The sequence below is a fragment of the Sinocyclocheilus rhinocerous genome, unplaced genomic scaffold (genome assembly GCF_001515625.1).
Source record: "Sinocyclocheilus rhinocerous isolate Xijiao unplaced genomic scaffold, SAMN03320098_v1.1 scaffold429, whole genome shotgun sequence".
Classification (NCBI taxonomy): domain Eukaryota; kingdom Metazoa; phylum Chordata; class Actinopteri; order Cypriniformes; family Cyprinidae; genus Sinocyclocheilus; species Sinocyclocheilus rhinocerous.
Genome location: NW_015665829.1, coordinates 1,199,045 through 1,211,354, shown reverse-complemented (window position 1 = coordinate 1,211,354; position 12,310 = coordinate 1,199,045). Strand labels below are relative to the sequence as shown.

General features: G+C 37.0%; 1 protein-coding gene across 1 annotated transcript in view; it reads left to right on the top strand.

Moving 5' to 3' along the window:
• Positions 1-10,204, top strand: part of mtx1b (metaxin 1b) — a 16,449-nt gene extending 6,245 nt beyond the window's left edge. Inside the window, exons 4-8 of the mRNA XM_016542694.1 lie at positions 741-833; positions 3,582-3,764; positions 8,395-8,471; positions 8,565-8,722; positions 9,680-10,204. Of these exons, the coding sequence (XP_016398180.1) occupies positions 741-833; positions 3,582-3,764; positions 8,395-8,471; positions 8,565-8,722; positions 9,680-9,891 (723 nt within the window). The 3' untranslated portion in view covers positions 9,892-10,204. The remainder of the gene's footprint in view (positions 1-740; positions 834-3,581; positions 3,765-8,394; positions 8,472-8,564; positions 8,723-9,679) is intronic.
• The last annotated feature ends 2,106 nt before the right edge of the window (positions 10,205-12,310 follow it).

Below are 12,310 nucleotides of genomic sequence, written 5' to 3'. Positions count from 1 at the left end.
CACACACACTCTCTCTCTCTCTCTCTCTCTCACTCTCTCACACACACACACACACACACACACACACTCACTCAATAGGTGAGGATTAGACCCTAAAGCTCCTCTGCAACTAAATCAAGATCTGCATCCTCAGAAAACAGGTGAAGGATTTTCCTTGAACCAGTTTATGGGCAGATGCTAAGCAGGTTGTGAGACGGTGTTGAGTGATGTCAAGACAGCTGTTAAAATAGTTAATGACATCCGGAGTTAGACCTGGAAACCTGTACCCAGACTACATATAGCCAAACATAAATTGTCTTGTAGTTTTTATTTATTTATTTATAAAGCAATAAGCCCCAAGAAGCCGTGGTTTACAATGTAATGTACAGTATGCGGAAAATAATGTGTTTTTTTTAACCGCATAAACACATTTCATTACACCAAATGCACAAAATAATGTTCTTTTTAGCAACATCATATGACCCCTTTAAAACCTTTCTTCTGTGTATCCATTTAATCCTTGAGTGGGTTTTTGGCTTTGTATTCAACATTTAGATATGTTTAAACACGTAATGTATAAACATGTCATGGTTAGTTACATTCACTGCTAACAGTTACATTAACAACTGCTGTCATACTGCAGCTGCTGCTTTGATTGTTAGTCACTGCTTTTTCAGTAGATGAGCAACACAGTACAATTCAGTGCAAATGAGATGAGTGCTTTTGACAATTGTTGTTAAATACTGTCTGTTGTATTTCAGAAGTACAATGCAGACTATGACCTTTCAGCAAAGGAGGGCGCAGATACGCTTGCCTTTGTCTCTCTGCTGGAGGAGAAACTGCTACCTGCACTGGTGAGGATGGAGCAGCAAAAGACAATAATGCACTACATGGACAAAACTATTGGGGCACACCTCTTAATTATTGAATTCAAGTGTTTCAGAGTTATTGCCACCGGTATATAAAATCAAGCACCTAGCCATGCTGTCTGTGTTTACAAACATTTGTGAAAAAATGGTTTGTTCTGGGGTGCGTTTCCCATGCAACGATGTAACTCGCTGATTAACTACCATAGTACGATGCATTGTTGTGGAATCTTAACTAGCTAGTAACAACTAGTAACAACTCAAACATGGTCACATCTCTGTCATTTGAACCAAATTGTGAAATTGTGTTACTTAGTTACTTTTTATGGAAAGTAATGCATTACATTACTTTTGTGTTATTCAGATATTCAGATGTAACACAGATATTTTCTTGTAAAAGTAATGCGGTATTTTACTAATTACTTGAAAAAAGTAATCTGATTACATAACTCGTGTTACTTGTAATGCATTTCCCCCAACGCTGCATTGGTTCAACAATATAGGGCTGGCATTAATGACGTCACGTGCATGTGGTGGTGTAATAACTTCTGCTGGTTAATTGATTCAAGATCTCTGAGATGTTGCTGTATTGAATGGCACCTGACGACTACTATACTATTTTTGGTTCCCTATCATTTTGCTTTATTTGATGTTTGATTCATCGTGGATTCCCTCTTGCGTCATACTCCGGGGTTCCCTCACGCATTTATATTAAAATATATAGATTGAAACATATATATTTACTGGAATGAAAGATAGAGAATGTACTGCATGTTAGCTTGCTTATTGTGCCCAAGAACATGATCTCTTGAAGTCCACATATCATACTAACAAGAAACTATGCTTCTAACCACAGGTCCAGAGCTGTAGTTCCAACTACGTAAGTTTGCGATGCTGTTTGCGAATATTTGTTTTACGCGAATATTTCGTTTAAACATGGTTTTTGGAAATAATGAATCGTTGAACTATGTTGGTAACAACGGAACTTGCGACCATAGTTTCTTTTGGGAAACGCACCCCTGAAGAGCTCAGTGAATTCAAGTGTGGTACTATCGGATGCTACCTTTGCAATAAGTCCATTTTCGTCCCTGCTAGATATTCTGTGGTCGACTGTAAGTGGTATTATTAAAAAGTGGAAGCGTGGAGCTTCATGGAATGGGTTTTCATGGCCAAGCAGCTGCATGCAAGGCTCACATCACAAAGTACAATGCCAAGCGTCGGATGGAGCCTAAAACACGCCGCCACTGGACTCTGGGGCAGTGGAAACCTGTGGAGTGACGAATCTTGATTCTCTGTTTGGCAGTCTGATGAGCAAGTCTGTGTTTGGCTGATGCAAGGAGAACATAACCTGCCTGACTGCATTGTGTCAACTGTAAAGTCTGGTGGAGCAGGGATAATGGTGTGAGGCAGTTTTTCAGGGTTTGGGATAGGCCCCTTATTTCCAGTGAAGGGAAATCTTAATGCTTCAGCATATCAAGACATTTTGGACAATGCTATGCTTCCAACTTTGTGGAAAAAGTTCAGGGTTATACCTTTTCTATTCCAGCATGACTGTGTCCGATGGAGATAGAATTGTTGCATAATTCCAAATAAATAGATTATGATCCACAAATAAATGTAAAGAGACATATTGACAAATAAATAGAATGAGATCCACAAATAAATCTTAAGAATTTCAAAAACATTAATTAAATTCACAAATAAATTGAATGTGCGATTTGTCCTTCGTGTCACGCCTCGTCCAGTGTAGACAGTATCACTGATTATAATGATCTCTATTTGCTATGTATCTGGAGTCCACGCATTTGACTTTGTCAGCGTCTTGTGGATAAAAATGTTTTAAAATCCACGAATGCGTGCAGTGATATACAAATGCACTTGACACGATTCACAAATGAATGCCGACCAACGTTGTGTTTGTGACAAAAAATATTTGTGAATGTTTTTTATTAGCAAATCTCATTTTATTTATTTGTGAATTTAATTCATGTTTGTGAAGCTCTAAGATGTATTTGTGGATCTTATTCTATTTATTTGTCAATGTTTAATTTTTCTTAATCTCTACATTTAGTTGTGAATCATAATCTATGTATTTTTGAGCTAGGTAACAATTCTATCTCCATAGCGCCCCAGTGTACAAAGCAAGGTCCATAAAGACATGGTTGGATGAGTTTGGTGTGTAAGAACTTGACTGGCCCACACAAAGCCCTGACCTTAACTCCACCCAACACTTTGAGATGAACTGGAACAGAGATCGCAAGCCAGGCCATCAGTGCCTGACCTCACATATGATTTACTGGATGAATGGACAAAACTTCCCAGAAGAGTGGAAGCTGTTACAGCTGCAAAGGTCGGGAACAACTCAATATTAATGTCTATGTATTTAGAATGCAATGTCATTAAAGTCCCTGTTGGTGTAATGGTCAGCTGTACCAAATACATTTGTCCATATAGTGTAGCTCTGTTTTAATAATATATATTAAAAGCCGTAATATTGTATCCAGTATACACACACATTTAAATATGTTACAGTTTCTCCTTGTGTTGAACTCTGCATGATGGCACCATTCAAATATTGGTGTTTGATCTTTCATTGTCCCCCTAAGAACATCTGTCATGTTTACTGATGTGCCACGCAGCCTCTGTTCCTGTTTAAAACTGTAAAACAAAGACATTAACAGTCTTAGTGGAGTTCTGAGAAACCCCATATGTTTCTGAACCCTTCTTTCTGTGTAGATCTACACACTGTGGATAGACTCTAAAAACTATGTGGATGTTACGCGGTGCTGGTATGCAGAAAACATCTCCTTCCCTCTCAACTTCCTGCTACCCAACCGCATGCACGGCCAGCAGCTGGAGAAGTTGAGGCTCGTGAGGGGAGACCCAGTCCTGGAGCCCGGTGAACAGCTGGAGAAAGAGGTGAGCGGGGAAGAAGAAGAACTGAAGATTTTAGTTCTGTTGTTCACACAGAGATAGTTCACCCAAAATGAATATTTGCTGTTAATTTACTCACCCTCAGGCCATCCAAGAAATACTGTAGGTTGGGGTGTTTTGATAAAACAAGATATCTTTATATTTTTGGGGGGATAAAAAAAAAAAAATTTAACAATATTTTGCTGAGTGTGTTTTTGTGCTGGTACCTTGGCTAGTTTTGGCCTGGCACGGATAAATAAATATGAAACCAAAGCCACCAGTAGGTGGCGACAAGTCCCTGACTCAATGAGTGATTAATTGAACCATTCATTTAAACGATTCATTCAAAATGTCTGGTTCATTTAGAAACGAAACAAGCAACTGTCTTTATGAATGGATCATTGAATCATTAACTCAAATGATTTGTTCAAAAACAGATTCATTCAGGAACTAAACACTGCATCGCTGCTCTGAAACTAACAAATGTTCTGCTCTGGCTTTGTTTGGAACCGTTTTCGTTGACGAAACAGAAAAACTGACAATATTGTGTCTGTGATGTAACTCACTCAATATTAACTTCTTGTTTGTTGAACTGCTGTATAAAAATCAATACAACATATGCGATCGCACTAATGCACTAATATTTGGGAAAATGGTACTCTTGCTCTTGTGATATTGCTTAACTATATCATATCTTATAAATATAAAAAACAAAAACCCATTGCCAGGCTTGTGTTGTGTTTTGTTCCCCATGTGCTCCCTGTGTCCCAGTGTTTATGCCCATATTTGGTCCTTCCTGTTCCTGTCCTAATTGTTTCCAATGTGTTCCAGGTGTGTCTAGTTATCATCCTCGTTTCCCTGTGTATTTAAGTTCGAGTCTGTGCAGTCTGTCTTTGTCCTGTATTGATCGTCTACCCCTGAGTCTACGTGTGTTATCCTGCCTGTGTTCCTCGTTGTTTGCATAAATAAATACCTTTGATGTTAATCCTCTTGGTTTCCACGCTCCTTCGTCTCCGCCACCGTAGGCAGTCGTGACACCCATACAGGGATATTTTTTGGTTTCATAACTTGATTTATAGGGGGATTTGTAACTGCATTATCATAGGCTTCATCATGCAGTGAATGCTTTTGAACTCTCAAGATTTTTTGTTTGCTCACACATCGTTAAAACAACAATTGCGATATTACCGTACAATAAATATCACGCCCCTACTGTAGAACAGTCTACTGTTTTCTTCAGTAGAACAGTAAAGAAGATTTTTAGCTGAAATCATGGTCCTTGGTGTTTCATAAAATGCAAGTCAGTGGCTATCGGCACTTTGAGAATCAAAAAAGCATATACAGACAAGACAAAAATAATACCTGTGGCTCCTGACAATATGTTGAGGTAATAATGTTGAAAATTATGTTTATTTTCTTGCACAGACTGCAATATATCATCAGGAGCCACAGGTATTAATTTTGTGTTGCCTCTATATGCTTTTTTTGACGCTCAAGTGCTGGTAGCTGTTGACTTGTATTTTATGAATAACCAAGGACTATGGTTTCGGCTAAAAATATTCTAATGTTCTACTGAAAAAAAAAAAGAGTCACATACTTCTTGGAAAGCCTGAGGGTGAGTAAATTAACATAGTTTTGGATGAATCATCGCTTTAAGCAGCTGTTTCAACACTGATAATAATAAGTGTTTCTTGAGCACCAGATCAGCATATTACAATGATTTCTGAAGGATCATGTGACACTGAAGACTGGAGTAATGATGCTGAAAATTCAGCTTTGCCATCATAGGAATAAAAAATTGAAAAAAAAAATCTACTTTAAGTTATTTAAAAAAAAAAAGTTAAAAATTCTAATATTTCATAATATTACTGTTTCTAATGTATTTTTGATCAAATAAATGCAGCCTTGGTGAGCATAAGATCATTTCAAAAACATTTTAAAAAATCTTACCAACCCCAAACTTTTAAACTGTAGTGTGTGTCATGGGAAAGAATAGTCTTGTTTGTTTTAAGGTGCAAACAACGTTTTAAACAAGGACTCTTATATTGATTAGAGTCAAAGTCCAATATTGATCTATTGAAAAAGCAAGCTGTATGTGAACTCTGCCTCTCTTGATGTGGAATAATGTCATTAAAGTCCCTGTTGGTGTAATGGTCAGCTGTACCAAATACATTTGTCCATATAGTGTAGCTCTGTTTTAATAATATATATTAAAAGCCGTAATATTGTATCCAGTATACACACACATTTAAATATGTTACAGTTTCTCCTTGTGTTGAACTCTGCATGATGGCACCATTCAAATATTGGTGTTTGATCTTTCATTGTCCCCCTAAGAACATCTGTCATGTTTACTGATGTGCCACGCAGCCTCTGTTCCTGTTTAAAACTGTAAAACAAAGACATTAACAGTCTTAGTGGAGTTCTGAGAAATCCCATATGTTTCTGAACCCTTCTTTCTGTGTAGATCTACACACTGTGGATAGACTCTAAAAACTATGTGGATGTTACGCGGTGCTGGTATGCAGAAAACATCTCCTTCCCTCTCAACTTCCTGCTACCCAACCGCATGCACGGCCAGCAGCTGGAGAAGTTGAGGCTCGTGAGGGGAGACCCAGTCCTGGAGCCCGGTGAACAGCTGGAGAAAGAGGTGAGCGGGGAAGAAGAAGAACTGAAGATTTTAGTTCTGTTGTTCACACAGAGATAGTTCACCCAAAATGAATATTTGCTGTTAATTTACTCACCCTCAGGCCATCCAAGAAATACTGTAGGTTGGGGTGTTTTGATAAAACAAGATATCTTTATATTTTTGGGGGGATAAAAAAAAAAAAATTAAACAATATTTTGCTGAGTGTGTTTTTGTGCTGGTACCTTGGCTAGTTTTGGCCTGGCACGGATAAATAAATATGAAACCAAAGCCACCAGTAGGTGGCGACAAGTCCCTGACTCAATGAGTGATTAATTGAACCATTCATTTAAACGATTCATTCAAAATGTCTGGTTCATTTAGAAACGAAACAAGCAACTGTCTTTATGAATGGATCATTGAATCATTAACTCAAATGATTTGTTCAAAAACAGATTCATTCAGGAACTAAACACTGCATCGCTGCTCTGAAACTAACAAATGTTCTGCTCTGGCTTTGTTTGGAACCGTTTTCGTTGACGAAACAGAAAAACTGACAATATTGTGTCTGTGATGTAACTCACTCAATATTAACTTCTTGTTTGTTGAACTGCTGTATAAAAATCAATACAACATATGCGATCGCACTAATGCACTAATATTTGGGAAAATGGTACTCTTGCTCTTGTGATATTGCTTAACTATATCATATCTTATAAATATAAAAAACAAAAACCCATTGTCAGGCTTGTGTTGTGTTTTGTTCCCCATGTGCTCCCTGTGTCCCAGTGTTTATGCCCATATTTGGTCCTTCCTGTTCCTGTCCTAATTGTTTCCAATGTGTTCCAGGTGTGTCTAGTTATCATCCTCGTTTCCCTGTGTATTTAAGTTCGAGTCTGTGCAGTCTGTCTTTGTCCTGTATTGATCGTCTACTCCTGAGTCTACGTGTGTTATCCTGCTTGTGTTCCTCGTTGTTTGCATAAATAAATACCTTTGATGTTAATCCTCTTGGTTTCCACGCTCCTTCGTCTCCGCCACCGTAGGCAGTCGTGACACCCATACAGGGATATTTTTTGGTTTCATAACTTGATTTATAGGGGGATTTGTAACTGCATTATCATAGGCTTCATCATGCAGTGAATGCTTTTGAACTCTCAAGATTTTATTTTGTTTGCAAACACATCGTTAAAACAACAATTGCGATATTACCGTACAATAAATATCACGCCCCTACTGTAGAACAGTCTACTGTTTTCTTCAGTAGAACAGTAAAGAAGATTTTTAGCTGAAATCATGGTCCTTGGTGATTCATAAATTGCAAGTCAATGGCTACCGCCACTTTGAGAATCAAAAAAGCATATGCAGGCAAGACAAAATGAATACCTGTGGCTCCTGACGATATGTTGAGGTCTTATGAAGCGAAACGATTGGTCTGTGCAATAAACTGAACATTATTTACAATATTATTACCTGTAATCCATAGCTGTAAGCCAAATTTATAACTAATTTCCAGTTAACAATTTAATCAGTTAAATTATTTTCTAAAATGCTTACACTATTTAACAAGGCAGTATAATAAAGGTATACTGTATGCTAAATTAAAAGCTTATCCAAAATCCAAATATGTCATCAGGAGACTATTTTAGTTTATGATGTCAACATAAGATGCTACATTCAAACCATGAGAACACATTAGAGGGCCATTTCTATATGTAGACTTTATATTTGACAGTCTGTTGGTGGTCTACATTTGTTTCAAAGACACTCCTGGATTGTTCTGCTGGATGTCCATCATATGTTTACACAATGAACATTACACAAGAATTGGGTCAGATGACTTGTTGCCATAGCAACATGTCTTTGTGTTATCACTGCTTTAGTGGGTTTAGACGAAGGCTATGGAAGAGGCAGTAATGAGCAAAGACAGATACATATGTCCTTTTTGAAAATACTGCAAGCAGTTATTGGAAAATTAAACTTAATCTTTGTGTTTGTGTTTCTGTTTTGTAGCTTTGTCGTGATGCATTTGAATGTATGACCCTCCTATCGCAGAGACTGGGGTCACAGAAGTTCTTCTTTGGAGACTCGTAAGTGACACCAGTTGTGTGTAATTTGTGTATGTACGTGTTTGTGTGTGAGATAATGTGCATCTGTGACCATGATGTTTCATGTGCTTGCAGTCCCTCATCGCTGGATGCATATGTGTTTGCACACCTGGCTCCTCTGTTGAAGATCAAACTGCCTAATGGAAAGCTCCAGCAGCACCTCAACTCTCTGAACAACCTGCAGCAGTACTGCACCAACATCCTAGCACTCTACTTCCCCTCTGATGCACGAGGTGCATATTGTCGTCTTATACTGCGTTAAAAACATTTTGCTCCTTTATTAGTAGTAGTAATAGTATAAATAAAAATACAAAATAATTACTTTAATTTAAGTTTTATTATTCATTATTTTCAAATTAACCTTAGTAATAGTATAAATATTATGAGTATAATACAAATAATAATAAAAAAACAAACTTAATTTTGAATAGTTATTCTTTATTAACAACTGTTATTATTATTATTATTATTATTATTTAAGGTTAGATTGAAACAACAACAATAATATTATTTGTTGTAATTTTAATAATAATAATTGTTGATGTTGTTATTATTGTTGTTGCTGCTGTTGTTTCAAACTAACAGTAAATAATAATAATAATAATAATAATAACCTTAATTTAAGTTAAATTAAGTTTTATGTATGTTTTGTATTTATATTTTATTTGATATTATTGTTTATAATAATAATAAATTTTGTTTAATATAGAATAATAACAACAACAACAACAATAATAACATTAAGGTAATTATTTCATATTGTTATTGTGAATATATTTATGCTATTATTACAACTGATAATACGTATTATCATTGCTATTGTTGTTATTTAAAACTAAACTTAATTATTATTCTTAGTAGTAGTAAATATTAAGAATCTAATATTAATAATACAACATTTAATTCAAAATACTTAAATTAATTGCAATTATTATTATTGTAATTATTAACAGTATTGGTCATTTAATTTAATGTGGTTCGAAAAAACTTTGATGTGAATGAAAACTAAACTGAACGAACTAAAATGATATCTGAGCCATCTTTTTGGACCTGGGTTAATGTAAATGGGGTTCCTTTCATTCTGTTTACTTTTTGGTCCACTTAAAGGGATCTGAGTTTTGTTCATATAAAGAGAAGACTCAACTAACCCTACGCTTTTTTTACTGAAACTATATACTTTCCTTTTTTAGAGGCACCAGGTCGCAAGATTCATGTTCAGCCTGATAGCAGTGACTTCGACAACGAGCCCCACATGCGGCGTAACCAGATTCTGTCTGTTCTATTCGCTGTGGGAGCCATGCTGGGTTACGCCATCCTCACCGGGATCGTTACGATCAAGCGTGAGCAGCCACAGCTGAAGAACTCAGGTCATGATGATGGAGATGAAGAAGATGAGGACTAAGTAGAGAAGGAAACATGGGATGGGAGCCACAAGGGACAACAAGCGCACATTATCGCTCCCCTGCCATTCAGAGTGAAGCTGCACACACTATTACCTCAGTTCTTTATAATCTCCCATCATGCACGTGTGCGCTCTAACAGAATCGCTCACTTGATGTAGCCTCAAGCGAGCCCCATATTGGTGCTTTTAATTATTGTTAATATAATTGTTACTTTAATAGTTGTGATCTGTAATTTTGTCAGGTCTCGCACAGGCAGGAATTTTGACTTGATTTTCAGGTCATTAAAAGATGTCTCACAGTTTTGTGTTTTATCTTCTGGTCTGCATTCAAGTAAACATGCCACTCCATCTGGGTAACATTTATCTTCACATAGCAATCCATGCTTGTATACATCATATATACATCATCATGGCCCTTACAAAAATTAACCATGATTGTATTATAGTAAAAGTGTAGTGACCATGTTTTTTAGGCAGATTGATTACCATTTAGTTTTACTACAAATACCATGGTTAAACTATGGTTTGTTTAGCAAAACCATGGTTAATTTGTGGCTACCATATGGTTTAACAACAAAAAACATGTTTTTTTGGTTTTATTTATTGTAAAACCATGGTTAATTTTCATAAGGGGGAAACAGACTGGCGTCAGTCGCTAGTGCGTCTCTTGAGATCAGGGGAGTGAGGTTTACCTGCACAGCACCTACTCGCTGGACTCCGTTACACCCACTTTCCCTGGGTTTTGAGATGTCTGTGTTTTGTATGTAACGTAAGTGTGTTTCAGATGTCAGTAGAAAGACTCAACATTGCTACCACAGTGGTGGGTCAACCAAGGTCACTCAGTTTGGTTGAAGCAATCGATGGCAGAGCTGTTTTACTAAACTATTTTTGTCATGTTTATGAAGTTGCGTTGAATCTTAAACTAAGTGGCATGTGTTTTAAATAAAGATAACACTCCAAGGAGCACATTTCAAGTTTGTTAGGTTTCAAATTATAAAATGAGATATACATATATAAAAAAAGAGTAGGCTATTCGGTGGCCTTCTGTTTTGCAGATTTTAGTGGAACATGTGCATAGTTAATGTGATGAACTAGACGTGTGGTGACTAATAGGACATCTGTGTTCATATGTCCATATTACAGTATATGCAGATTCATTTGATAAGGTTTGTAATGTAATTACATTTAGTCATTTCCACATTTGTCAAGTCAAGTATATACACACAGTTACCTTTGCCCCGTCCCGAAAAAAAAAGGTCCTTAAATGCAGTTGCTAGGTTTTCTGGGCCCCTTGTACAGTTTATTGCATTAGGCCTCCTAGCTAGCGACATCCCTGTTAAAATACTACAACGTTTAATTGACATGTAGGCTAACCAATAAGTTGTTGTGTTTTCATTCATTCATTCACATGGCCTATTTACGAGTTAGTCAAAGCGTGTATTTTGGCGCCAAACAAAAGCTAGTGCTGAGGAGGTAACCATAGCAACAGTGAGCTAACAGGAACGGTTTCCCTTAGTTTCCCAGACGCTACAAAACATTGACAAAATATTAAAATAAGCTTAAAAGGATAGTTCACCCAAAAATGAAAATTACCCCATGATTTACTCACCCTCAACCATAGGTGTATATAACTTTCTTCTTTCAGATAAATACAATCGGAGTTATATTAAAAAATGTCCTGGCTCTTCCAAGCTTTATAATGGCAGTGAATGGGTGTTATTTTTCAATAGTCCAAAAGAAGTCCAATATAGCGCATCCATCCATCATAAAAAGTGCTCCACACGGCTCCAGGGGGTTAATAAAGGCCTCCTGAAGCGAATCGATGCGTTTTTGTAAGAAAAATATCAATATTTAAAACTTTATAAACTGTAATCTCTAGTTTCTGCTAACTGTCGTATGTGCGTACATGAGAGAGTGGCGTTCCAGCGGATGATGTAAGTGTAGCGTAAGGTCCGGCGAGAATATGCTTGTCTCGCGAGAACCAAATTCTGTTTACAGGAGCAAAGGAATCAAAGCTTCCTTTGATTAGCAAAGGAAAACCAGTCTGTCTCCTCTTGGCATGTTACAGTCCTCTGACATTTTCCTTTACAAATCCTCGTTTTGACCGGTGTTTTGTTTTGCTCTCTCCGCTTCTCTTCCGCATTCGTCACTTCTCACGGAGCTTACGCTACGCCTACGTCATCCGCTGGAACGCCACTCTCTCGTGAACCTGCATATGACAGTTAGTAGAAGCTAGAGATTACTGATTACAAGTTTTAAATATGGGTATTTTTCTTACATAAATGCATCGATTCGCTTCAGGAGGCCTTTACACGGAGCCCTGTGGAGCACTTTTTATGATGGATGGATGCACTTTATTGGACTTCTATTGGACTATTGAATCTCAACACCCATTCACTGCCATTATAAAGCTTGGAAG